Source organism: Accipiter gentilis, chromosome 7 (assembly GCF_929443795.1).
Source record: "Accipiter gentilis chromosome 7, bAccGen1.1, whole genome shotgun sequence".
In the NCBI taxonomy this organism is placed as follows: Eukaryota; Metazoa; Chordata; class Aves; order Accipitriformes; family Accipitridae; genus Astur; species Astur gentilis.
Window position 1 is genome coordinate 22,486,168 of NC_064886.1, and position 26,601 is coordinate 22,512,768.

The 26,601-nt window shown below is 42.5% G+C and overlaps 1 protein-coding gene across 18 annotated transcripts in view; it reads left to right on the forward strand.

The window, feature by feature from the left end:
- FBRSL1 (fibrosin like 1) overlaps positions 1-26,601 on the forward strand; it is a 559,238-nt gene that overhangs the window by 367,619 nt on the left and 165,018 nt on the right. For all 18 annotated transcript variants that reach the window (XM_049804585.1, XM_049804593.1, XM_049804586.1 and 15 more), the window contains one exon: positions 4,848-4,877. In XM_049804585.1, the coding sequence (XP_049660542.1) occupies positions 4,848-4,877 (30 nt within the window). The remainder of the gene's footprint in view (positions 1-4,847; positions 4,878-26,601) is intronic.

The window sequence follows — 26,601 nt, forward strand, 5'->3', positions numbered from 1 at the left end:
CACTTATGGGAGTTCTGTCTCTGATTCCTCTGGCCTTTTGGGTGCAACAGGGGAAGAGGTGGGATGGAGGGGGTGGTGGAGTTGCTTAGGTGGAGGTTAGGAAAGTGCCAGCTTTCTCACCCTACTTCACTCCCTACTTCCATTGGCAGCAGCCGCCAGGTTGTGCCCTGTCCTGGTGAACCCGCGGCCAGTTTGGCAGTCTTTTTGGCACTGCGTCCTCGCGAGTGGAGGGCCCACGTCAGCTAAATTTGCGTCCTCCTCTGTGGGGCAGAGGGGGGAAGGAGGAGGGGGGGGAAGGCCTTTTTATGGCGCAGAGCCGATTGTCGCTGAATTGTGTGTTGCTTCTGCTTAACTTTACCTCGTGGGAGGCTTTTCCTGACTGGATTCTGTCACTGCAAGAAATTGTTTCCAAAAAGCGTCGCAATTAGGGGTTGGCTTTGCAAACATTCTTGGTGGAATTGAGAGGCAATTGGCACAACCCAGTGAATAATCCTTTTAGGAGCCTTTATGAACCCAGCACAATGGCTGTTTACAGTTTCGCTTATAGACCAGGAGTGTTAACAGCCCTTTAGAAAAATCCAGGTAATTGAAGCTTTTGTCTTTCAATGAACCCCCGTAGCTGTCAACAGTTGCCATTCTCCACATTTTCTTTAACTTTTTTGTTTTGACAAGGGCTTTTGTCCCTCCAACAACAGCTGCGTGGGAGGTGAGCGCAGGCCGGGTGGCGGGGGAGCCCGCGCGGCCTTGGCTTGCTTGGCCCTCAGGAGGGAGCGCCACCGGCCTCCTCCTCACCAGGCCAGAATAAGTTGTCTTTTAAGACGCAGAAAATCCTCTGGGTCAAGCCAGAGTTTCTCCTATCGCTTCATTATTCATTTAAACATCCCGGCAATGCAACCCACCGGCCTCCATCTCTCTGTCGACCCAGGGCTTTGCAGGGGCGGGCGGCGGAGGCGAGGAGGCTGGAGAAGAGTGGGTGTGCGGAGACCAAAGGCTGTTACCACAGAAACTGAACCAGCCCATTGAAATTGTGTTTTTTAACACACACACATGCACCCCGCAAAGGGAAGGGGCCAACAGCGGTTCTGTTTTTCACAGATCTGTCCGGGCGGGTTTGGTTTTGCTGTCATTGTTTTTTTCAGTGCCGTTGCGTGTTCAGCAGCCTGTGGGTTCCTGTTTCTCGATGCAAATGTGGGAGCCTGCTTCTTTAAAATAAAAAGAAGACAACCTAAGTGAATTCTGAAGCTTGGGGTTTTTTTCCACCAAAGCTGGCTGTATTTTCTTCAGGAGTCAGTGGGAGATTAACATGGGTTGGTAGCCATGAGTCTCAACCTCTCCATTTTCCAGAATGCTGTATGTTAAGCAGAAATCCAAATTTTATAAATCATGGGGTGTTAATTCTTCTCCCATGATCTCTCAGCATGTAGACTGCTTAGTAGCTTTGGGCCGGTTTGGGACTTCATTCTCAGGTGGATTAAGATATGGTATTTTGGTGTTTTAAAAGCCACACGGTAGGAATCGATACGGGGACAGTTTGTGTGCATGAGTGGGTCCTACGTGGCTGGGAGAGGTGGGAAAGGACAGCTATTTCATAGGGCTAACAAGAAATTATGCAACTTGCTCTCAGAAATGTGGTTTTTAAAGCACCCGTCTTGCAGCCACAGCTGCACAGTGTCCACAAAGAGCTGTGTTCATGTGTCCATCTGCATCCATGGCCCCGCTGACTTCTTCAATTGCAAGACTGATGCAGTCATGATTAAAGTAAGGAAGATGTAAGCTAAAATGAAATAAAATTCTTAGCTGTCCTTTCCATTTTAAAAACAATTAATTATGGAGTATTTACAGATCCTGAATGGGGAAAAATATATCCTCAGAGAGCTGATGTTTGCTTCATTTGTATGTCTGTTTATAAAATTTAGCATGTGGATTTGATGGTTCGCTGGCTTTTTGCAACTTTCACTTGTCTGCATGAGACAAAGTTGCATATTGCTACAAAGCAAAATTAAGCATCTAAATAAAGCAATTCTGCACCTTTCAGTAACGCAAACCATCTGTAATAGGTTTTTATACTCATTATAGGCATAGAAGTTTTTGAGGTCAAATCTGTTTTCAACAAAAAAAAGCCTGTCCTCTTTTTAAAATATCATAATGCAGTAAGAAATAGGAAGACAAGTTTTGTTAGAAAAACAGGGAGCAAGACTACCATACTACGTTGTATTTGAATAATAATGGTTACTAAAGTTCTCTAGAACTGTTTACATCTGCTCCCAAATATTTTTAAGCTAAATTTATTAAGGTGTACAGTACTGCAGTCTTGTTAAACCAGAGCTCATAGGCAAAAGGTCTGAGTTTTAATAATCTTGAATGTTTTCTAGGCAATATATTTCTGAGTTTAATTTATTTGATTTTTTTATTACTTCAGTGTATCATTCTTTGACTCTGTAAGAATTAAAATTTGTGTTGATGTTGCCTAAGCATACAATTTTAAGCAACACAGGGCTGAGTGTACTAACTAATTTTTACGCCATTTTTGTGATAGGTGTAATTCCATTGTAACATGCTTTTGTCTGAACTGTGCAGGTTGAACCATGTCATCAAAATATTCTGCCTCTAAAATATGAGTGTGCAGGTTGGAGGAGCACAATGATTAAAATGGTAACTTAGGATATTTTAGCGTAGACCAGATTTAAAGGATTAAATAACATGGTCTTCATGACCCACTCAATTATGCTAGTAATTTGGGGGAATGCACACTCCCTGTAGCATTCTGACTTGATTTGAGCCCCCCCGGGTGGAGGTGAAAGACTTCCCTTGAGTCAGCCAGCGTTTCTCAGGCCCATGTAAATAATAACAAGTGTACAGCTGTGACTGCATCTTCCCCCCCCCACCCCCCCTTGTTTTTGATGAATGTGTTGCTTTGTCACCGTGAATTAGCACTGTCTTGAGCAAGCGTAAATGCAGCAGGTACTGGTGCAGCCTTTGCCCAGCAAACCTGTTTCAGCATGTCTCAGTGGTGATGGACAATTAGTCCCATTCCAGGCCCAGAGTAGAGACTTCTAATTGTTCATGGTTATGTGGCATGGAAGAGTCAGGTGGTGATGATGATGATTTGTCAGGACTGATTTTACTTTTGATCTGAATGTCTGGTTTGTGAAAAAACAGAAACTGTGTTTCCTATAATAATTTTCATAAAACTCAGTCACAGAATAAAAGTCCCCAAAAAAGGCTCAAATGGCTTACGGGAAGGTATTTGCTAAAGACATGGCTCTCTGATGTTCTTGCCTTCCATGCACAATGTAATTGGCTAGGGCTTAGTGCAGTTTGCTAGCATTAACACTGGTTATTCCCACAGGACTTGCCCACCCACTGCTCCCCGACCCCTGCAGAGCAGTATCCTGCCTTCCTGTAATTTCTTCCATTTTTGCTTCAGGTTCTTTTTTTCCCAAAATGGTTACAGATACAATTAGACCTGTGTGCATCCTTCTAAACAGTTGGATTTCTCTGTGAAAAACCTGCTGTGGATCAGGTGGGGCAGTGTAAAACAGTTTCATTTTGAAAGAAAAAGAGTTCTGCTTAGTCAAGACTATAGAAAAACAGGTTCCGTAAACGAAGCATTTCCATTGCACTTAAATGGAAATAAGGGGTCAGTTGGGAAGCTGAGCAGTCTTCACAGTAGAATCACTGTGGGAGACCCCTCCACTGTAGGTTGGTTCTTCATGAGTAAAAGGTTCCTCAGGTGTTTGGGGTCAATCATTTTATGTGCCAAACAGAAGAAGAGATTAAGTAGTCTTGCAAAAGCCTGCAGAAAACTAGGAATGTAACAGCTGAAATTTCTGCTTTGTAACTTCTGGATAAAAGGATGTGACAGGAAAGATCCCTGCTCCATGAGGAGCAGGAGCTGCACAAAATGACCAAACAGATCTATTCCTTCTTTTACATTCATGACACCGAAGCACGTGCATTCTCATGGACCATTTCCACATTTGTAGCTTGTCACTGCTGGCTTGCAGAGTCCCCTCTTGTTGAACCAGTGAACTCGATAGGGTGCCACCAGTTACGAAAACCCACCCGGACCATCCCCATCAGTGGCTGGCTGAAGGAGAACATTCCCTTTGTGCACAAAAGCTACAAAATGCACTGGCCACTTTCTGTCACTACAGCAGACACCAAGAGATTTATTTTTGTTCCCCATCTTTCTCAGCTCCAGCCAACAAGATGTGCGTGTCCTGAAATGTTCAGTGCTCAAGTTATCGTTCCATCATTTGTGCTGTGAAAATAGAGCATTTCATTTTCAGAGGCTGTAAGAGATTACACTCTAAAACTCTTTAAGTAAACACTTCCTCCTGGGATCGTGATCTCATTCAAACTAAAAAATGTACCAGAATTTATGATGTATTTTAATTACTATTCTTGGTACCACTCATTAAATTAGAAATTGATTGCCAGTTTCACAGTTTCCTTGTTAGATGACAAAGTGCTTATCAAGGTGAAGCAATGCAAAACTGTTACTATATATTCCACAATTTGGGATGGTAAAAAGGCATGCTTTTTGTTGTGGTATTCGTGTTACAGTTGTTATTATAATGCATCACTGATTGTCTTTTTTGTTTAAAGTTAGCTTTCCCCCGTCCAAGTAAGAGTATACCATATTTTTGTATAAGAAGGGAGAAATTGGCTTTGTCTGGTTTATGCTAGCAATCTAAAAGGCATTACTGCAAACATCAAAAGTGTGTTTCATTGAACTGAGAACATCATAAACAGCTATCCTAAAGATTTAAGAGGATGATGCAAAAGATCCCTATATATAAAGGTGTTTCTCAAAATCTTTTTTTTCTCTCTCTAATCCACAGTGTGACAGCGAGAGTGATATTGACGATAAGGTAAGACTGAATTTTCTTCTTTTATGTGCTTTACTACCTTGGAAATTCCCACATAGTCAAAATAAGAATGAATTTGAAAATAATACTTTTCCTCCAGTCTTCATGTCAAATTTAAAAATACCTGTAATTGAATTAAAAAACATTGGATCAGGTGCTTTGTGATCTTCACTAGTTTTTGTTTACAGAAAAGAAACTCCCATTAACATAATAGTCCTTCTTGATTATTATGTGAGTATTTGGTGGGACCCAAGTCATAGCATTAGTGCTGTTTCAGAGGAAGTCTCCTCCGATAACTTGTCAGGGGCCCATATTTTATTTATAGTAACCTTTGAAGATGTCAATTTTGTAATCAGTTTAGAAGATGGGACAACTGGTACCTACCCTCAAAGGCAGTGTGGTAACTGTCAAAGAGTGTTTTGTCATGTTGCATGCATATTTATTACAGAGCAATGATTTTTCTGACCTTCTTTTGGATACAGATGTTTGTCGTTGAAAGGTTGTAGTTGTGTGTTTTTGTAGAGGGATTTCTTGTTTCACCTTTGCAAGGAAAATGGAGAAGTCCTTCTATGTAGCAACAGTTGCACCATGCTTTTAAGCATCAAATGTATAAAAGACCTTAGTATCCCTTGCTGACTTCTCTTCTGGCAGATCGAACTTGGCAGTCTCAGGTTAGATCTTCATCAAACTTTTATTATATTTTGGCTGTCCAGTCTCTTGCATTCATTCATGAGAAGCTGTGGCACGGAGGTTTCTACTGGATCAGCATTACAGAAGTAAAGGCTGACTTCAGATAGCCCTGTCTCCTTGGCAGCGCACTTGGCTGCAGCCATACATTGGAGGTTACCATGAGTTCAAGAGACTACACTAAAAGCTTCTTCTGGTTAAGTCTTTTTCTTTTTTTTAAATATTGTTAGAGCTTGGGAAGCATTAGGGTTTCTTCAACTTCTTTTAAAAATCCCATCAGATACCAAATATCCCTGGAGTATGGCAAAAGCTGTGTTTTGAGATGAAGGCTTGAGTGAAGAGAAACATTTAAATCATATATGTTGAATGAAAGATACTGTATAGATTTTATTTTATTTTATTTACATGTATATATGTATAATGTCACTCCCTGAAACCACCACCACCCCCCAAGTTCTGTTTCTTACAAGGTTACACAGCAGCAGAGCTGATAGCAAGGGTGGTGAGGGTAAAAAATTATTCCCTAAAAGCTTAGATACCATGGGTTTAAAACATTTCTTAGACTGCCCAATCAAAGAAAGTAAAAGCAATCACTTAGAAAACTGTTTAAAGATCTGCCAGTCAAACCTCAGATGAAGTTGTAAGTGACATGTAGTTTTATTATACAGCTATGCTATTAATGATTATCTAAATTACACTGGTAGACCCAGCTAGCGGCATTACATCGGAGACTGACGTTTGTTAGATTAGGTTTGACTTCACCTTGTAGAGAAGAAATTGAAATCTGAACAACATTGATTAGCTTTCAGAATGTGGGATCTGAGGTTACCTTCAGAGGAAGCTGCATTGTGTTTGGCTGGTAACTTACTGTCCTTTACAGCAAATGAAAGGCTATTACAGTGTTCCTTACCATTAATATGGCATTTCTTTACATAACTGTAACTGTAATTTGACCTTCTAGGCTCATGTATTTCCTAGCTTCTTTCTCCTTAAGGTGACTCCACCTTAATAACATTTCTTTTCTTCATAAGGAGAGCAGTACAAGATCATCATCTTTCTATCTCTTGCCTGATCTGTAGAGACATGAGACATGACATCGGTTCTATTAAATAGGTCTCTGGAATTAAGTAGGGTTGCTTTTCTTGTCAGCAAGGATGTGTGCACAAGCATGTAAACTTACCAAGGCTGAAGTGAAGAGGCTTCAAACCTTTCATGGGGATAATGTAAATGCAACATTGCCTTCCAGTTGGGGAACACAAGGGCAGCCTGGCTCTGTTGATACCTGACATACTATACTCCCTTGGAATCATGCTCAGTATTTGTCTAAAACTTAGCCTGGCTGATGCAACAAGGAGTTATAAAAATATTGGCGTGAATGTCCTGAGGGATTACACTGAAGAGTGCTTTTTCCCCCTTCCATGTATTGGCAAAATGTATCTTCTAATAATGCTCTTTGGCTATTGCAGCCAGATGGAGTATTCAACATACTGTCTAGGCCAGCATCAGGCTTCCCGAATTACATGACGGGTCAGCTTCATTTCACAGCACTACAGAACAATCCTGCTTTCCTGCTTGGTCAGCAAGAAGCAGCTTTCTCTAGGTGCACCTACACACGCTGGCACTAATGAAGGGCAGGGCAGGAATTACTAATGTACTTTTGATTTGCATCACACTTTTTGTTGGTCATAAACAGCGGATCACTGTCGTCTGTATATAACTCATGAGAAAAACAGAGAAAAAAAGTTCACGTACAAGTACAAACTGAGTCAGTGATAGAGCTAGAAGCAAAACTGAAATTTTCTACCTCCTACTTCTCTCTCTGTACCATGCTACTAATTATACACTATTTATTTAGTTCATAGGTATATGGGCTATTGAGCTCTTAATGTTTTAAAACATAGACGTTAGAGTAAAATTAAGGCTTTACCCTCACTGCATTGAAAAATATAAACACACTCCTGATGGTTTTGGTTTTTTCCTTGTGCAGTGTTGTGCAGGACTCCAGGGGAGAAAAGTAATTGAGCATAGTCAGTCATACGTATGGTGTAGCAGAATCGAGGAGCCATTACTTTAGTGCAAGGTACAGTTTCACAGCATATTGTGAGAATGTTTCCAAACAGCGCGCTGCTGTTTTTAATAATCGGAGAAGAGGAGCTCAAGGCTGGGGACTTGTCCAACCCATCTACTTTCTGAGCACTGTCTCTGGCCAAGTATAGCCTTTCACTTCTGCATCACTGCTGAAATCTCAAAGGAAGTAAGTGGGATGATACTTTCTCACACCTATCATTCTGTCACCACACGCTTCTCAAAGAACTGTTTGAGATACCTAAACTAATAAAGTGAGCTGTCCAGCCTTTTAACCAAGCGAGAAACTTAGCAAATCATTTGTTCCCAGAGATGGAAATACAATTCCTGTTTCTTTCACTGTATATTCGTTGAAGGACGTCCATTTGGACTCTGCAACTGTTAGGAGAATTGCAGGGTAGTTTGTCGAAGCTGTGGAAATGATACTGTGCTTTTTGTGAGGGAGGAGGGAGAGAAAGGGAGTTAGTGTGATAATCGTATTACACTATCTCTGCACTGTGCAATAGCTGCGATGTGAGGCTCACGGTCCATAAACATTGTTACTGAAAATATATACTTCCTTTAATAGCAACAACAGCATTAACAGATAGCAATTACCCTTCATTTTCAGGAACTATAAAGTCTCCATTAATTCAAGATTTATGTAGTTACAGCATTTAGCACAGGAATAACACCACAGAGAATTGGTTTATACACATGTAATGAGAGAGCTTATGGCATACTTTAGTGAACATTAACATAATAGAGTAATATAAACCATCAACAGTTCCACTTATTGTCTCTTACCTGCTTTAGCGTCACTGTGAAAAGTGGCTAGCAGCTTGGTAATGTGCTCTGTTAAATGGTGTTCTGCAGAAAGCCAAAAGTCAACTTGTGTAAAACAAGGGAATGAGTAATCTCTGCTCGTTACTCCAAAATGTTGCTCTCATTTTTTTAATAACAGTGTTCAAGATTGCATTAAAAAAAAGCCTGTTTCTTTCTTTAAAAGTAATTCAGTGTTCATGTTCTTTCAGTCTTGGACTTCTGTCTCCTGTGTGTGAAATTGTGGGTTGTCAGCTTAATTACATGGCCCCGCAGCGTAAGCAAGCTCTCCAAATCAGGGGTTAGATATCAGGCATACCTTGATTTAATGTGTGCTAAGTAAGATGTTCAAAAAATGACACTGTATTTCTAAGCTGAATCAGTATTTACCGTATATTTGTTCTGTAAATTGTTTTAGCTGTAGCAAGCAACCTTTGAGACAGGTAAAGCTGTATAAAAGATGGAAGCAAAAAGTTTTGAAGGCAGGTTTCTAAAACAGCATTTTCACACTACTTTCTGCAACAGCACAGTGAGTTTATTAGGGCCTGCTTGCGGCGATATGAATTCAGCCTTGCCATGCTGTTGTTTGCTGTGCTAATTTCTGAGTCCCGGTAGGTGCCTGGAAGCGTGCAGCAGCACACGAGCAGGTGCGATTTAGCACTTCATACATTGGAGAAGAGCAACACGATAGTGCTATGATTACTTCACCACGGGCTGGGTTCTCAACCTTCTATGTGCTGTATAGATGTAGAACAGCTCATGGCTTAAGGATGAGATAAGAGCGAAGCGACTCAGATAAATGGGGGGCCACTGTTAACAGCAGCACTGTTTCAGTATGTCAGCAGCCTTGTTGTTGTCCAGCTTTGGTTTTGTAGGTATTAAGGTAGAGGGGAAGGTTTTAGGAGGCATTTGAGAGGGAAAATCAGGTAGCTTTATGGCCACGAATGGGAAGTTATTCTCTGTAGCGAAAGGCACGGTGGTAAGTAGTAGGGAGGTGCTTATTTGAAAATTTAACAAAGGGGTGATCAAGTCAGACCAGTGAGAGATGAGAGTTTACACCAATACTGAGTGTCAGTGTTGGGAAGAAGAGGTAAGCTGTGAAAGAGTCAAAACATGAAGAGTGATAGTTTGCAGTTCAGGAAGTGGGAAGCTGTGTAGGGAGCAAAGCCACAGACTAGGAAAATGATCTTGCAGCAGTTTTTTCCTTCGTGCGAGGACACAGTTACATCTGCCATCACCAGAGGAAATGATGAAACGGTAAATGAAAGGTGAGGTAGTGAAAGCTTGACCAAGAATATAGTTGTGTGGATGAACAGAGGATGCTCATTATGTTATAGAGAAAAAGGATATACAGGACTTAAACATAGGTTGGATGTCAAGATGTAGGGAGTGGTGTGAGTCAAAGGGTGCGCTGAGAACTATGGGCTTGAATGAGAGGTGGAAGTGATAAGAGCAGGAGCCATGAGGAGAGGAAACTATGTGGAAGATCTGGGAATGAAATTACCACTTCTGTTTCAGCTGTGTTGACCTTGAAAGGGTGTCTACAAGCCCACAGGAAAAATCATAGCTTAGGCAGCAGGAGAAAGGGATGTAATAATGAAGAGAGAACCAGGAGTTGCTCTAGTAGAAGTGGTCACTCTGTATATGTGTGTTTGCATATGAGATTACCCAGAAATAAAACAAAGCCCCATGACACCAGATGAAGAAGTTCAGGGAAGATGATCTTAAAAACGCTCAAAATTACAGCAGCGGTTACAGAGGCAGGAGCAAAGTGGACAGGAGCTGCTGAAGCCCAGGGAGGGAAGAGCTGTGTCAAGGTGCTGGCGGTCAGGGAAGGTGCGATCTAGGGAAGGAGATCGTGAAAGACTTTGGAAGTAGAGGTGCAGTTCAGTGGGGGAGGGGAAGCCAACCTGCGCAGTGTCTGTTCCCAAAGATCCCACATCGATCCAAATTTCTGTGTGTTTTGTTGCATCTTTACACTTCTGCTCTCACGGCGTCATTTGTCAATGCACCAGTACAACATCAGTGTGTTATCTTGTGGGGCTGGAATAAGCTTCAGTCCCTGGACCCCTCAGTGCCACTCATTTGAAGTCCACGGGCGCTGTTATTGGTGGCACTATTGCTGGAGGCTTCTTTCCTCCTGCTCCTCACGTTTTATCTAGCAACAGAAAAAGTGGGTTCCATCTGATAAGTCTGTTACTTCTGTGAGGCTGGAAGTTTCATTCCCACTTCAGGTAATCTGTTACTTGCTATTTTTGAAGTGTACCCAGGCCAAGGTCCCCAAACTGGTTTTGTCCATCATTAGATTGTCCCTTTCTCTGAGAAATGAAGCTTAGTACTTCTCCAGCAGTCCTAATTCTTACTGGTTGCAGCAGAAGGGAGAGATCAAATATGGAATTGAACCAAGGGCTTTCACGTGGCAGTATTTGCACTTCTGTTAGCATTACACTTCAATCTATGACAGTTTTCAGCTGTGACTAATAACGAGAAGTCTCCGTTTGCCAGTTACTTCCCAGCTGGGTTTTCAGGCAGTATTTAAGTGGTCCTTTTACCGTAGTGCGCTCTTGCTTATGGACAGCAATGCTGAATGCAGTTGTAGAAGCGTGTGCCTGGGCTGTGTTGCAGGCTTAGCAGCGTGCCGTAGTATAGCATATACACATGGGCATGCACATATGTGAACAGAATCAGTGTTTCTTCTAAGGCTTAATTCTTACAGACTGAAAACCCAGTGATGTGGAGTGAAAACCAGTGAGAAACCTGACTCCCATACAATAATAACTGGGTAAAGGTGGTTAGTTCTCTTAATGGAAGAAAGTCTCCGTTTGACAGACGAGCTGCATGTTGTTATTAAAAACAGATCTGCTTTTTACACAATATGAAAATATTGAATTTAAAATAACCTTGTAGCCCTTGAAAGATTCAGGTGCTATAAACAGGCAAATGTAATGTTATTGCCAGTACAGGAAGAAAAAATTCACCACTCAGTGAATTTATTTTATTTCATCATTCTCCGTGAACAGATTTACCAGCAAAATAGCATCCTCCAAGTCCACTGCATATACCGAATTCACTCAGTCGCTCTTCGGGAAATGTCAGATGGGGGAGACTCTTGGCATGCCCTCAGCTTCCTTCATTCCACCCACCATGTGCACAGAGCAGACATAAAGGTTCCCACTGAGACTTGGGGCAATTGACTTAGGCCCTGTAAGCACTTCCAGAGGGAAAGGAACCCTCCAAGTTGTCCTTCCCAACAAGAGGGTCTGCGACTCTAGTAAAAAGTATTGGTAACAATGGCCTTTCTTGACCTTTGTTTTTAAGTGAAGCAAGAATGCAACTGAAAAAATTAAATAGACTCAAAGCTTCAGCACCAATGTTCTCCCCTCCTACTGAGATTTTGTGTTTCTCTTTTATCCAGACAAAAACTCACATTTTGAGTACATTAGTCTGTATATAACAAGCTGAGTCATCACAGTCTGTGGTGTCCATATTCATTCTAGAAAATGTAGAAAAAAATTTTCAGAGCAAACAATGAGGAGAGCCTTCTAGTTTGCTGACAAAAATCCATCATTAACTCACATAAAAGGACGGAAGAGATCTTATGGATAGTTCTTGGGCAAGACAGGATAATACCAGTTCTGTCACTGGCAGCTGGCATGTCCCTAGCTCTCTGCTTTCTCTATTGTTTAACATCTCCCTGTTCCAGTTCTTCATCCATGAGCATTATCTTATCTTACCAGGGACCTTGTAAAGAAACTTTTAAGATCTGAGGCAACAGGGAAGAGAGCGATCTTGTACAGCTGTCTGCCTGCATCAAGGAACACCATTATAACGTAGCCATAAATCCAGAGAGCTACCTGTGCAATGGCAGTAACTCCTTGGAAGGCGATCAGATAGAACATAACGTAGTAGACAGGTGATAGGAAATGGCAATTGAGTTAGGCAATTGAGTTAATTAAATCGAATGATTTAATTAACCATAAAGATGCCAAGAAGATGAGAATTTTGGAGGATACATACTCCAATAGCTGCAATTGCAGGCCCTCATTTGGCTTGCAAAGTTTCTCATTACTGTATTCAAAAATTGTTTTACCAGGCTAAATAATACACAAGAGCATAGTATGCAGCACTGTGTGTCCTATGCAGGCGTAAAGAATACAACCCAAGGATGGCCCAAGAGTCAGCTTTGGGGTTTGTAGCTTTTCAACAGTTCTTGCTTCTGGGTCCAATTTGCAATAAAATCCAAACTTGGTTTCGCTGCAGGAGTTTTCCAGATATGTAAGAGGCAGCAACAACATTTGGATCAGTAGTAAAGACTAGAAGTAATGTCTGCCTGACCTTGCTTGAAAATTCACCCTTACCTAAAGCATCATGATTAAAATGGGTATTCTTTTGCCTAGGTGAGTCTCCTAACACTTAGCAGCTGCTGTTTTCACTTAGCAGCTGCTTATCAACTGCTGCTTTTGTCTGCAAAATCAGTAAGGGGCTTGCCATGGCACCCTGAGTCAAGGGGAGATGTTTGAGCTGGTGCTGCCCAGCCTTTGCTGTACACCCTCAGGGGCAGGAGTCCCTAAGAGCTAGAGTCCTGGCTTTCACAAACACAAACCAAAGTGAGGTACTTTTCAAACAGAGAAAACTCAAAGCGAGAGAGATTAAAACGTTTGTAAATAAGCCTCCCCCTGCTCCCAGCAGGGTCACCCCTTAGTTCTAGTGCTGGCTGCAGTACAGACACACCAGCTCCATGCAGTTCTTCACAGGCAGCAAGGAAAAGTCTTTGTCTTTCATTCACCTGTGAGCCGTCAGCTCCACGTCTACCCAGGGGTGAGCCAGTCATTTTTTATGGTCTAGGCTGGCTTCCTCTGGCCTCTCCCACTCCCTCCTAATCCCTGCAGCACTGCGGAAGCCTGTGCCACTGGAGCGAGCTCTGTTCCTCCCCTCACTGCACCTGGGATGGGGAAATGAACCCTCCTCTGCTCTGCCCACCCTTGATGCAGTATACAGAAGACATCACCTGCAAACATGGTATTTTTCCCTCATCACGAAGCTCCAGCTAGAATATCACTCCTGATTCCATATTAGGGATTATTAATTTCTCTATATGTACTCTAAAGATTGTGTAATTCCAGTTAGTATTCTATACTTTTGAACATTTCTTGATGTTCTTTAATACCAAGTTCTAACCAGCTCCCTTTTTCTTGACAAGTAAGGTGTTCTTCTTAGCAAATGGCTCACATTTGATTTTGTAGTGCCTGAAAATTCAATCTGAAAGGTTCATTTGATTTCTTTCTTGACTTTTAAACAGTCTTCCATAGTTTCTGCAGTTTGATGGATTTCCTCTCATTTTGTATGATATCTGTATGATTATCTAAGGAATGTGATTTTACCTTTAGTCAAAACCTGTGCATAAGTTCAAAACAGAGCAGCAGTTTGAATGAAGCTTTTATGAGTTCTTGTCTGCATAAGACAATGTTATGAGTCCTGGCAGGATGAGCGCAGGTTAAATCAAAGGTAAGCTCTGTGGTTTGGGCTCTGCGGTGAACGCTGTTGCACGGCTCCTCTCCACACCGTGTCTGGAGCATCAGAAGCATCAGCAGTTCTGCTTGATCATATCCACTGATGCCAAGTCTTCCACTCTGCAATGGGTCAGACTGAAATATCTCAAACACACACAAAAGGCTTGGTTTCCAAAGCATACAGACCAACTTGTGGCCTCTATTTCCTTGGCCTTTCCCACACCTGTGTCAAAATTAGTTGGAGATCTTTGCCTAAATCTTTGGCAGCAGCTGACTTAATTTGTGGTTTACTACTCCTGACAGTTTATTGGGGAAGCAAAGCGCGCCTTCATCTCCAATAATAAACAGCCCACCCGCCGACACTTTGACAGACTTAATGGTTTTTTATACAAAAATGGACAGACTTAATGTTTCGACTGTAGCGATCATCTGTCCTGATCTCCTTAATGAAATTAGATTAAGTGCACCTGGGAAAATGCTGAGACGGCACATTGCCTTCATCACCTTCCTTAATTTAAAACCAATTTGCGGGGAAAATATCCTCTGAAGCTGAGGGAGGCAGAGGGAAGGGGGAGGGAAGGGGATTTTAAAATCTATCTGGATAGCTACTGGCAGTTTTAATTCCTTTCCCTGCTGGCAATGTGAAATATTAACAGTCTTAAGAACTGAGAGTTTAAAGACTTACTAACCTTCTTGCCTTTTTTAGGGGGAAAAGAAACAAAACAAAATCTTTACCATCAAGATCACGTATAGGGACAAAATTTGGTACATGCTGGGGCTCGGAGGTGGTGCTGGGCAGGGAAGAGAGATCTGGCTGAAATGTGAAAGTTTCTTCTTCCAAGAGCTAGACTGTGTTTGCCTAAAATGCATTGTAACCACTAGATGTTGGTGATGCTTACTGTCTGCTGTTACTTTGATAATGATTTAGTTGTGCAGAAGAATAGCAATTTGTCCACATAGCTGCGAAATCAGCTGCAATATGTACAATATTATGTGACCTGAAAATGATTACAAATGTTCCTTGGGCTCATTCTGAAGAAAGCAAGAAACATGTCTTTTTAATTAAAAATAAAATGTTGCAAAGAATAACCATAACCTTTTTTTCCATGAAGGATGATTCCTGTTCTCTCACTCTTAATTTCACTGATTGAAAACACACTAACAGTTAGCTCAAGGTCTTCTACCAGTGAGGTGGTTGGAGAGCAGAGTAGTCTGTGATAAGCTGGAAAGCCTCCTTATAGCAGAGTTTTAAATGTTTACAGCCTTCGTCATTTGGACTATTACAGTCCCTGCTCAACAGTGCAGTTGAATTATCCGTCTTCTGTCTCAGATTTCAGTGTTGCTGGAACTGTAGTATTTGTACTAGAGATGGGTGGTTTCTGCTGCTTGGAGATGCTTTTCTTCATTTGCTTAGAGTCAGCTTTGTTCTTCATGAAAGCTTTCATAGCCCAGGTTCTGCAGAGATGTCCACCTTCTGTCTGGCTACTGTCAGGAACACCCTGAACCCACACCAAGAAGGAAAGTCCCATGTAACTCAGTGCTCTAGAAATGTCTTGCAGCAGGCTTGGGGTTTGTTCTGGTCATCAGTGCACAATCACTCCTATTCCTTCAGCTGCTAGTGATCACCACTCAGAACCTCAGTCATGGTAACCGTTGAAGAAAATGTCATTCAGAATAACTGTGTTGAAAGTCCCAGTTAAATTATATTTATTAGTGAAGATGGGGCCCAATTTTCAAAAGTAGTCCTCACCGTAATCAAAGTTAGCAGTATCTGTGGACGCTCAGTGCATCCCAAAATCTGTTCAGCCATCTTCATCCACTTGACTGGTCCTATCACTGGGACTCCTTATGTAAGTGGGAGTTTGCATGAATAGCCCAATTGCTGTCAATGAATAATTTAAATGATTTAAGCCTCAGACATGCTGCTTAATAACGAGAGAAATCAGCCCCATATGTCCTTGTCCATAAATACTAGAAGATGGGGATAAGTCACTTTTAAATGGGATTCATTTATTTTTAAATGGAATCGTGATAAGTGTTTTAAAGGTAATCAAGCATGTGTAGCTATCCTGAATATTATAAATATAAAAGAACATTAGCCTAAAATTGAAAGGGATCCCATTCATATATAAACTGAGTTAAGGGTATCACGCGAGGATAAAAGCACAGAGTAACCTTTGATAACCGACAAAGATTTTAAAGTGTCTGTCCTTTTTATTAATTGCCACAAAGGTGGCTGAAGTGACCAATGTGTTATAGATGTCACTATATATTATGGACACTCAGATCCTGGTTACTGGGTGACTGCAGTCACTTTTCCCTTCTCTAAATATTTAGTTAACCTCACCCTACCCACAGAGGGTGAAGTTGGAGAAAGTTTAATTTCTTGTATCATGGTTATTGAGCTTGTCCCCCTAAAAAGACATTATATATCCCACCAAAAAGGTCTCCTTCCCATGCTTGTATTTGTAGTCCTCCCTTTTTGTGAAATGTGGGTTTCTTGTCCTGCTTTTCAAGGTCCTGCACCATGCTACCTTTTCCTATCTCTCTTTTTTTGTCTGACGGCATCACTTGCACCTCCTCTGCTTTGCCTGTGCTCCTGGCCTCTGGGCTATAAGCTGGCAATCTCTCATTGGTGGTTTTCTCCATGAGATAGGCTGCCTACAAGGGCTAATCTGTGGTTCTTCCTCACAAAGACTACCAAATGTTACACATAGGATGGTGTGCATTTAGTGGTACTTTATACTTACTGCAAAGGTTACATTTTAGGATCCATAAGACAAGAGAGTGTATCCTGCCATGGAGGAGATGACCTAGCATTTCATGGTCACTCCTGGAGTACAAACAACACACAGAAATTATTTGTGAGCATGTTTTATCCAAAACCTGTTAGGAAATTGAATAAACTTCATTATTAGCATTTTCCACTGAGGAAACTGAGGCTCCAAGAAAGCACGACTTATCTGTGGTCCTGCAGTGAATCAATCAGAAGTGTTGTGGGACACAAGTTCCTGGTCTGCTCGTTCAGCTCTGAGAGCTAACCCCTCTCCATGTGAGTCTGGATGGCAGACTGTGCTGTCTCAGCCAAAACTAACCCTTGGATGTTTGCCTTCTACACCCTAATTGTCTCTGCTGGTTATAGACGATGCCTGAAAAAACAATTACCTTTAGCTGAACTGGAATATATTTTGGGTTTGCTTTGTTTACATATTACATTGAAAGTCTTATTCTTTCTGAGGCATTAGAGCCTGTTTCCATAACTTCATCGGAGAAGTATCTTTTAAGGTGATGGAGTATCAAGATGTTTTTTGGATTGCTGTTTCCTTTGAACTCTTAACACACAGAAGTCTTTTGTGCAACTGCAACACCAGGAATGGTGACTCAAACACTTCTCTGGGCAGCCTGTTCCAATGCTTGACAACCCTTTCAGTGAAGAAATTTTTCCTAATATCCAATATAAACCTTGCCTGGCACAACTTGAGGCCATTTCCTCTTGTCCTGTCACTTGTTACTTGGGAGAAGAGACCAACACCCACCTCACTACAACCTCCTTTCAAGTAGGTGTAGAGAGCAATAAGGTCTCCCCTCAGCCTCCTTTTCTCCAGGCTGAACAACCCCAGTTCCCTCAGCTGCTCCTCATAAGCCTTGTTCTCTAGACCCTTCACCAGCTTCGTTGCTCTTCTCTGGACATGCTCCAGCACCTCAATGTCTTCCTTGCAGTGAGGGGCCCAAAACTGAACACAGTATTCGAGGTGCGGCCTCACCAGTGCCGAGTACAGGGGGACAATCACTTCCCTAGTCCTGCTGGCCACACTATGTCTGACACAAGCCAGGATGCTATCAGCCTTCTTGGCCACCTGGGCACACTGCTGGCTTATATTCAGCCAGCTGTTGACCAACACCCCCAGGTCCTTTTCCACCAGGCACCTTTCCAGCCACTCTTCCCCAAGCCTGTAGCTTTGCATGGGGGTGTTGTGACGTGGCACTTAGCCTCGTTGAACTTCATACAACTGGCCTCAGCCCATCAATCCAGCCTGTCCAGATCCCTCTGTAGAGTCTTCTTACCCTCAAGCAGATCAACACTCCCACCCAACTTGATGTCATCTGCAAACTTACTGAGGGCGCACTCGATCCCCTCATCCAGATCATTGATAAAGATACTAAACTAGTTCCAATACTGAGCCCTGGGGAATAACACTTGTGACCAGCCACCAACTGGATTTAACTCCATTCACCACAACTCTTTGGGCCCGGCCATCCAGCCAGTTTTTTACCCAGCAAAGAATACATCCCTCCAAGCCATGAGCAGCCAGTTTCTCCAGGAGAACGCTGTGGGAAACAGTGTCAAAGGCTTTACTAAAGTCCAGGTACTAAAGTCCATCCACAGCCTTTCACCCATCCACTAAGCAGGTCACCTTGTCATAAAAGGAGATCAGGTTAGTCAAGCAGGACCTGCCTTTCATAAACCCATGCTGACTGGTTGTCCTGTATTTGCTTCGTGATGGCACTCAAGATGATCTGCTCCATATCCTTCCCCAGCACTGAATTCAGGCTAACAGCCCTGTAGTTCCCCAGATCTTCCTTCTGGCCCTTCTTTTAGATGGGTGTCACATTTGCTAACTGCCAGTCAACTGGGACCTCCCCGGTTAGCCAGGACTGCTGATAAATGATTGAAAGTGGCTTGGTGAGCCTGCTTCCTCAGTACTCTTGTTCTTAGTTATCCTCAGCCATTTGAAGTCTTTGCACCTCAGGCTTTGTTTCTGCTTCATACATCATTGCCAACAGCCATCAACAGCTCAACCATTCAGAAATTGGCTCATGGCAGGACAATAGGTGATGATGTACAGTATAAACCAGATGGAAGGGTGAGTTGCCTTAAACAGATGAGTTAAAACTTGTTTTCACTTAAAAATCAAAATAAATCTAACATTTAGAAGGAAGGAAATGGGAAATAGGCGGCATATGAGAGGAGGATAGCAGTTGCTCTTCACAGTGCCTGTCCACAGAGCAGGATGTAGGCCCATGCTCATCCCAGCATGGATAATAGCAGCAGGGACCTGCACCAGTGGAGGTTGAAGGAGAAGACTTAGTGCATTTCAGCCCACGTGCCATGGGGGGGCTACCACTGGTAGTTGTACAGGCTGCCCTGCGCCCACCGCAGCCCACCACCTCATGGAGGTCAGCCCCAGTCATGCACTGGGATGAGAAAGAAAGAGCACTTTCAGCATCCCCTCTCCAAGCCAGCTGCTCCCTCGAGGAATGGGTTACGTGGTGCTTGCAGCAGTGGAGGAACAGGCATGCAGGCTGCTGTTGGGGAGCAGTTGAATTTACTTTGTGGCAGCATGTTCATTTCATACACGCGTGTGGGAATGGCAACATAGGTAGGCTACAGCAAGCTAGATTTATGCGGGTGGGTTTTGCACCAAATAAATTACTTTTAGGAGACAAATCCCAGTGATCAGCAGTTCTGCTACTGGCTGTGGACAGCTGTTCACCATGGGCCCCATGAAAGAAAAAGTGGCACAGGGAGTAGGAAACTGCTCTGGGTGAGAAAAAGGCTGATGCCACTTCCACCAAGGTGCTTGTAGTGCTCCCTGTCCATATTGAGACATGGGGAAGGCAAGAAGCATGCCTGCCAGCTAGATTAATAGTTATTTTTAGTAGCACTGTAAAGTCAATTAGAATGAAAGCAGATCTGTATTAAAAGTTAATTCATATTAAGAATAGCACTGCACTAGCTACCACTTTGATGTGGAAGCAGGTGCAAGTCCATCTGCACTGCTTGCTTTTAATGTGGTCCAGTGCAAAAAACGATGTTTTTAAGACACCTTCGTAGCTTCAAAATTTATTGTATCCCATCTTCTTAGCAAGTCTGTAACATCACTGGTGTTGAACTGATTTGTCGGTGCTGCCAGTTTGCATTGCTGTAGATGTAAAGGAGGCAGAAGTAAGTACACTTCTTGCCTGGGCAGTCTTACAGTTTCCAGCTACAATTCTTGGCTGTTCAGCTGGTGAATATATTCTGTATAAAAGCTGTGCTTGAAAACATTTCAAACAGGACTGTAAGCCCCAGCGTTCATTAGACCCATTCTGGATGTTAATTTCAAACTTTCCTCTTTCCTCCCTGTCCTATCTCCTTTTTGCCTTCCCTCTGCCATGTGGTTGCCTTTCAAAGCAATACTGTTCAATGTAGATAAACAACACAAAATGGATTGAATGGAGGTGCAAAAGGTGATGGTACTTACCTCTCGATGCAGCACTCTTCTTCTCTCTATTCAGCAGAATGACTAAGTAATGCTAAGTCTAATTGTGTACCTAAGCCTCCTCTGCATCAGTTTGAATAAATGCTGAAGTGCTGTGGGACAGTGGTTTAAATGTGCCCCAGTGCCCTGCTAAAACGAGACCTTGGCTTTCACTCGTTCCCAAACATACAAAGCCTGCTGGCGTTAGGAGCGTGTTTGGAGTCTGGGGTGTAGCGGCACAAGCAACTATTTCTTGTGGCCGATTGCTAAAACTCGCTGTTCTATGACCTTCAGTTGTGGCTGTGTCTCAGGCTTGTACCTTAGGCAAAATTCCCATTCATCGTGCCACTGTAAAGAGCAAACATTTTGGGGGCAAAATAACTGCGGCAAGAGCTGGATAATGTAGTTCAAGTCCGTGGCCTAATTCCTCTGATGATGTTGTTTAAAACATTATTTTCTCATTACCCTTTGTGAGCTGAGCTTCAGAGCTCTCCATTAAAAATAACAGCAGTGACTTGAATTAATTGGTTAGAAAACATTTCTTCTCTCAGCCATGTTCCACAACAAAACCTGGGGAAGCCAAGAAAAATGCTGGCCCAAATTTGGAAGAAGTTTTGTTTAGAGGCCTGAAGCCTACACGTTGTTCTGCATACACACACACACACGCATACATGGGTCTGTTGTAACGGCCTTGGTTTTACAGGAAAAGAAGCCAGGCAGGCTGCAGGGCTCAGAAACAGTTGCTCGCCAGATTCTGATTTATTTGACAGCCTCCGTAATAAAGTAACTATTTGTCTAACTCTTCCTGATTAGTCTGAAGAGGTCTGCCAATCTGAAGAGGATTGACTAGTCAGGAAACCACTGGTATTTTGGCTTTTTTTTTTCCTTAAGGGTTGTGATATTATTTGGAATAATTTCGCCTTTATTAAGTTTGGCATTTCAAAATAATTCACTGCTGCAATGCGAACATTTTCCACATCAACAATAAGTCTATTACAGAGAAATTTAGAAAAACAAAATGACTTCATATTGCTTGCAGATGTATTCTGTAAAAATAATTGTTTTTCACTAGATTTTAATGTTTCTAGGCCTTTGTAAACATAATGCCTAAATACTTTTATTCAATAAACAAGACCCATTCAGTAATTGCTTGCACATTTGAAGTCCAGTAAATAAGGAGCAGATTTCGACCAAAATCTGTGTATTATTTAAGCTGCTTAGGTCACAGCCCTAGGGCGGAAAAGAACTGGTGAGAAACTTGTGTTTTCAGAAGTGGAGAACTGTGACTTCAGAAACCAAGACAAATAAGCCCCATTTCTCTTTAATTAGTGGATTCCTGCTTACAGGCCAGGCTTTCTTTATTCTTGGTTCAGTAAGGCTGGGAATTCAAAGGAGGCTGGAGATGTTAAGCATTCTGTTCTCTGGCCTTTCTTTATAGTCTGGGGATACCAAAGTCCTTCAGGCTCCATTGGAAATCCCATCACACAAACCCATATTTTTTCCTTGAATGCATTGTTTTCAGGTTGGAAACACCATTGTGCATAGATAGAGAAAATGCACGCACGCATGTGGAGAGGAAATTGCAGCTGATGTAACTAACTGTGTCCTTTGTTTTTATGTGTATTAGGTTTAGTATGTACTAATTTTTAAAAGCCAGCGGTACGGGAGACCTCATTGAAGCTAGGAGAACCGCTCTAGTAAGCATCTTGTGGTCTTAAGTTTGGGCAAAATGTCAACTTAAAACAAAACAAAAAAGGCAGTGCATGAATAATTGGATATTGCTTGTCATGCAAGAAAAATAACTTACAAAGCAAAGCAGAATCCAGAAATAAAATTGAAATAAAAACAAAAACAAATACCACATGTATTGTAATTCCTGTGTGAGACATGTTTGGTGGAGTCCTTAAATCAACCAGCTTACACACTGCATTGATGAGCTCTCATCGTGCCTTACGAAAGTTAATACCAAGTGAAGTATTCTCTGTGGTGGTTTGTTTTCCCCTACAGATATTTTGCAAGGCATGGAGACCTTTTAATGGAATCAAGGATGGCAAAATACCTCAGACGAGGTGGTTTAAAAGATAATGTGCAGTTTTTCCGTGGACTTTGTTACCTTCTATTCTCCGGGACACTGTATTCTCACAGGTGAAACTCTGGCCTGTTCAAAGGCAGTAATAAAACTCTCTTTAAATCAGCAAGAATACACCTCACTTCCCCTTAGGCCACCATGGTCTTTTAACACAGAAGCATAGGTAAATGGTGGCAAAGTAGCCTTTTTATTTGATAAAGAAGGTGGGTGCAGGAAATGAGCGGTCATCTCTTGTGGCACTAGGAGTGTGGGAGACACAGCAGGTCACACTGACCCCGTTCCAGGTGACAACTCATGAAAAGCAAACCCTTTGAGAAAAACCGTCTTTGTATATATCAGTCCTTAATCTTTTCCTCGTGTGTATGACAGTGTGTTTCTCTGCCATCACAGGTCATCCCCAGCCAGCTCGCTCCGTGTCTTAATTCCTTCTCCTTTCCCCCCTCCTATCCAAAGAACAACAACTCTAAAACCCCATAAAGCTTTGCAGCTGTTTTCGCACATAATTAAATCGTCCTAGGTAATCCTTGCCTGGTGGCCTTTCGTACAGCAGTGGGGGAATAGCATTGAAGCCACCGCCGTGATTTGATTACTGAGATTCCTGTGCAGATCAGCTGCTCCACAAAGGCAGCTGTGATGTTTCCAGCTCTCGGTAAAGCTTCGCACAGTGAGGAACCGTTGCTCATTCCTCGTAGCAGCTGCCTCTGCCTGCACAGGGTGAAGGAGACATGCAGCAGGGAGAATAGCTTTGGACTCTGTACCTGGCTGGTGCCAGTGGCTTGGATGATATCTGGCTTGTAGCAGACCCTACGTGCAGTGGCACCACCAAGCACAGAGGAGATAGGCAGTAGTTTCTTGCTTCTGTAGAAGCTACCTAGGATGGGCTTTCTCATGGGCAGAGGTGTATATGCATCTTTGACCTGGGCAAAGGTTGGAGGAGAAACATTAAGACACAGCAAGGTGGAAGGTGTAAAGTTATACAACTAGAAATAATCCCAGGCCCAAAGGTGTAATCTTATTTGTGTTTGATTAGAAGAAAGGAGTGTAAAACCAGGCAGACTTGATCAGAAGCATGGCAAAACCTGTGTGAGTTATTACAAGCACTATGGCGTTTCCTCTACCTGTACCTGATCAGAAGCTTTAGCTAATGAAACAAGCCTCTTAAATTTTGCACAGCTTTGTATTTTGCTTAGGGAATTGTGTCTGTTTGAAGTGAACCCTGCTGTGGATACCTATTTCTCGCTGATACAGCACAATTTCGTGGTTTGCAAGCTTCACTGGGGTATTAAGCAGCAGTGATTACTGAGTTACTTATAGGGCACTAGGAAGGCCCAAAGTGGTTTGGGAAGCACAGACTGACAAAGTATCTGTCCCTCAAAATTTTGGCTCCTGCACAAATTTTATGGGCTGTGTCACATAACAGTGCCAAAAAAAATAAGAAAAGCCAATTGTTTTAATGAGAAATCTTGTCTGTGAACCCTTGCCTGATGAACCTCTACGCAGGCTACTGTGATCCTTTGCATTTAGAAACTCCCTTACTGGTTTTGGTTTTATCATTTTCACATGGTCATAGAAGTGCCCGCTCTTACACCTGCATGCCTTCCTCTCCTGTGCCCTAGCTTTTGGGTCTTATTTTATGGGATGCTTGGTGTCAAAGCATAGTGTGAAAAGCATTGAAGAGAAGGAAATAAAGGGTGTTTAGAAGTGACCCTTGAGCATCAAGAACTGCAAGTTTCTTCAGGAGTCTGCAGAGTCTGTAACATTTTTCAGAGCAGGAAAGAGCTGGAAAGTATTCTTTACTCCAGGAAGGTCAGGAAAATCAGTGTAACAAACAGGGGCATACCAAAGCCTTTTTTCTTCACTGGGTAATCTCTCCAGGGAATTTTATATGCTGAGCATTGCCGTGATACATGCTCTTTATTATGTCTCTCAGCACACACTACCACTGGTGAAAGCACTTCCAGTCACTTGTTATCTAATCTCTGTCATCAGAGGTCAATGGATACAGGCCAAGGTCCTCCCTCGGCATATTTCCAAGCAAAAGCCCTGCACCCCTTGAAAAAGCCTGTTTCAAATGGAGTATAAACTGGGATTTGCCTCACACATTGGCTAGGAATGCAAGTTCTTCAAAGTTTCTTTTGTGGGTCTATTTGCAAGAGATTTCTGAACCCTTGTTGTAGAAGAGGCTGTGGCTTAGATGCTCTGTTGGGTGATGCTGGAAATCACCCTTGTATTATTCGCTGTATCAAAGCCCCCAGGAGCTCCAGCCAAGGACCATATCCACACTAGGCTACGCACTCCGCGAAAAGGTTGTCCTCTCTCCAGGGAGCTCATGTTCCAGGGAAAAAAAAAACAAAAGAGAGAGGATGCGTGTGCTCTGCAGAGGTCCCATAAGCCAACGTGGTAAGTAGTGGCCTCGTCATACCCGAGAGGCCTAACTGCCGTCAGTGGCATTGCTGTAAAGGAAAAATTTGAGGAGAATAATGAGGCAGCTCTGTAGATCTTAATGGGGAGCTCCTGGAAGAAAGCACAGTCCAAGAAGTGAGTGTGGGAGACTGGTCTCAACCTGTTCTCCTTTGCAGTTGGGCCTGTAATTGCTCTCCAAACAACTGGAAAAGGATGAGAGAAGGGGAGATGCAAAGGAGATGCAATGTTTTGTGCAGTAGCTGTGTTTTGTAATAACCTCTGTTATTAGAGGAACAGAGGTTTGCATCCTAAGAAAAACACCCAGGTTGATAGGCTATCCTGTAGTCTGACTAGACATAAATGCATGGAGTAAGGTCACATCAGAGTAATTGGATTACCTAACAAATAGCTGGATGTGGGTCTGTCACAGACAGGGAGCACTCCCACTTCTTTAATTGCTGTTTTAGCCTGCTGGTAGGAACAGGGAGATGTTGGGGAATGACACTTAAAATAGCAGGTTCAGAGGTATTGCTCATGAATCAGTGTTTCAGTGCATCATCTGCTTCAGTCTATTTCATGCAGCAAAGGTTTTTTATGAATATTTTGTTTGTTCCTATGATTTATTCCTAGCGTTATTCTGAAGCTGCCAAGGCAAGGTAAAAGATGCTTGTCTCCCAGTGTGTTTTTTTAGGTCTAGAGTTCAGGGTTACTTTCTAAAGGCGAGATGAGTGTGGAAAATCTTGTCTGATCTCAGCACAATTTTTTTCCTTGAAACGGCATTTGTCTCTGTCATGTGCAGCTGACTTCGTTCTCTGCTAGAAGTGTCTCACTTACATGCTTTACTGTCATCCTGGAATCACAAATTACCCTTGTTTATTTTGGGGGAGCTTGAGAGGCATGTTCTCTTCATTCTTCTCAAAGTCACAAAACATACAGGTCTTTCCCATCCTCCTGTAAACAGGACAGGAAGGAAAGCGAGATGTTAAGGTCATCTTACAACTTATACCATGAGGCTCTGCTTTCATGTGCTTATAATCTGGCCAGGCTTAATCATTGTGAATTTCTTTGTTGAGAATCTTCTTCAGATTGAATTACTTGGGTGAATTTCAGCTGAAACACTTCAGCACAGGGTGCTCTTCCACTTGCATCTCCTCGCTGCCAGCAAAGTTCTGGAGCAGATAAGATGGTAGATGGCAAAAGCACGTCCCGTTTACACTTACAGCTTTTCCTGTTGGCATCCAGCAGTGTGGAGGAAGACAGCAGATGCTGCAGGGTGGAGGTGTGGGCCTGATGTAGTGATAGGGGAACCAGAGCCTGTGATGGGATTGCTGAGGAAGCAGGGGAGCCAGATTTTGAAAACAAAAAGGGTTTTACTACACAACTAAAGTATGCATGCAAAGGAGAGCTAAATTAAGGTTGTGTGGACAGCCCTAAGTATTTTTTCCCCATTTTTTTTTAAATGCTTTACTTTACATCTTTAAGCATTATTTTTTTTTCATGCCTGGTTGTATGGCACTTGAAATGGGTGAGACTATATAAAAAGTAGTGTTAAATTTTGCATGAGCCAAAGAGCCATCCTACAGTGAGAAGCAAGAAAGTGTTTATCAAAATGCCTGTGTATGTTTTAGGGTGCAAACACATGTTCTTTATGTGAAACTTGGATAGAAACACAGTTTAGCAAAGCCTTCTCTCCCCTTTTGCTGCTGCTGCTTTTAGGGATGTATTGGCCTTTCAGAGATCAGGTTCTGCAGATTGTACAAACCATTGTTTTTTCTTAACAAGGTTTGCCAAGCTCATCCTTGGTTGTAAACCTTTTATTTCCTGTAATTTAAACAAATGATGCATTTCAAAAGTGACTCAGTTCCTTAAAATAAAGATGTATTTCTGTTACCTGACTAAAGGGAAGCCTG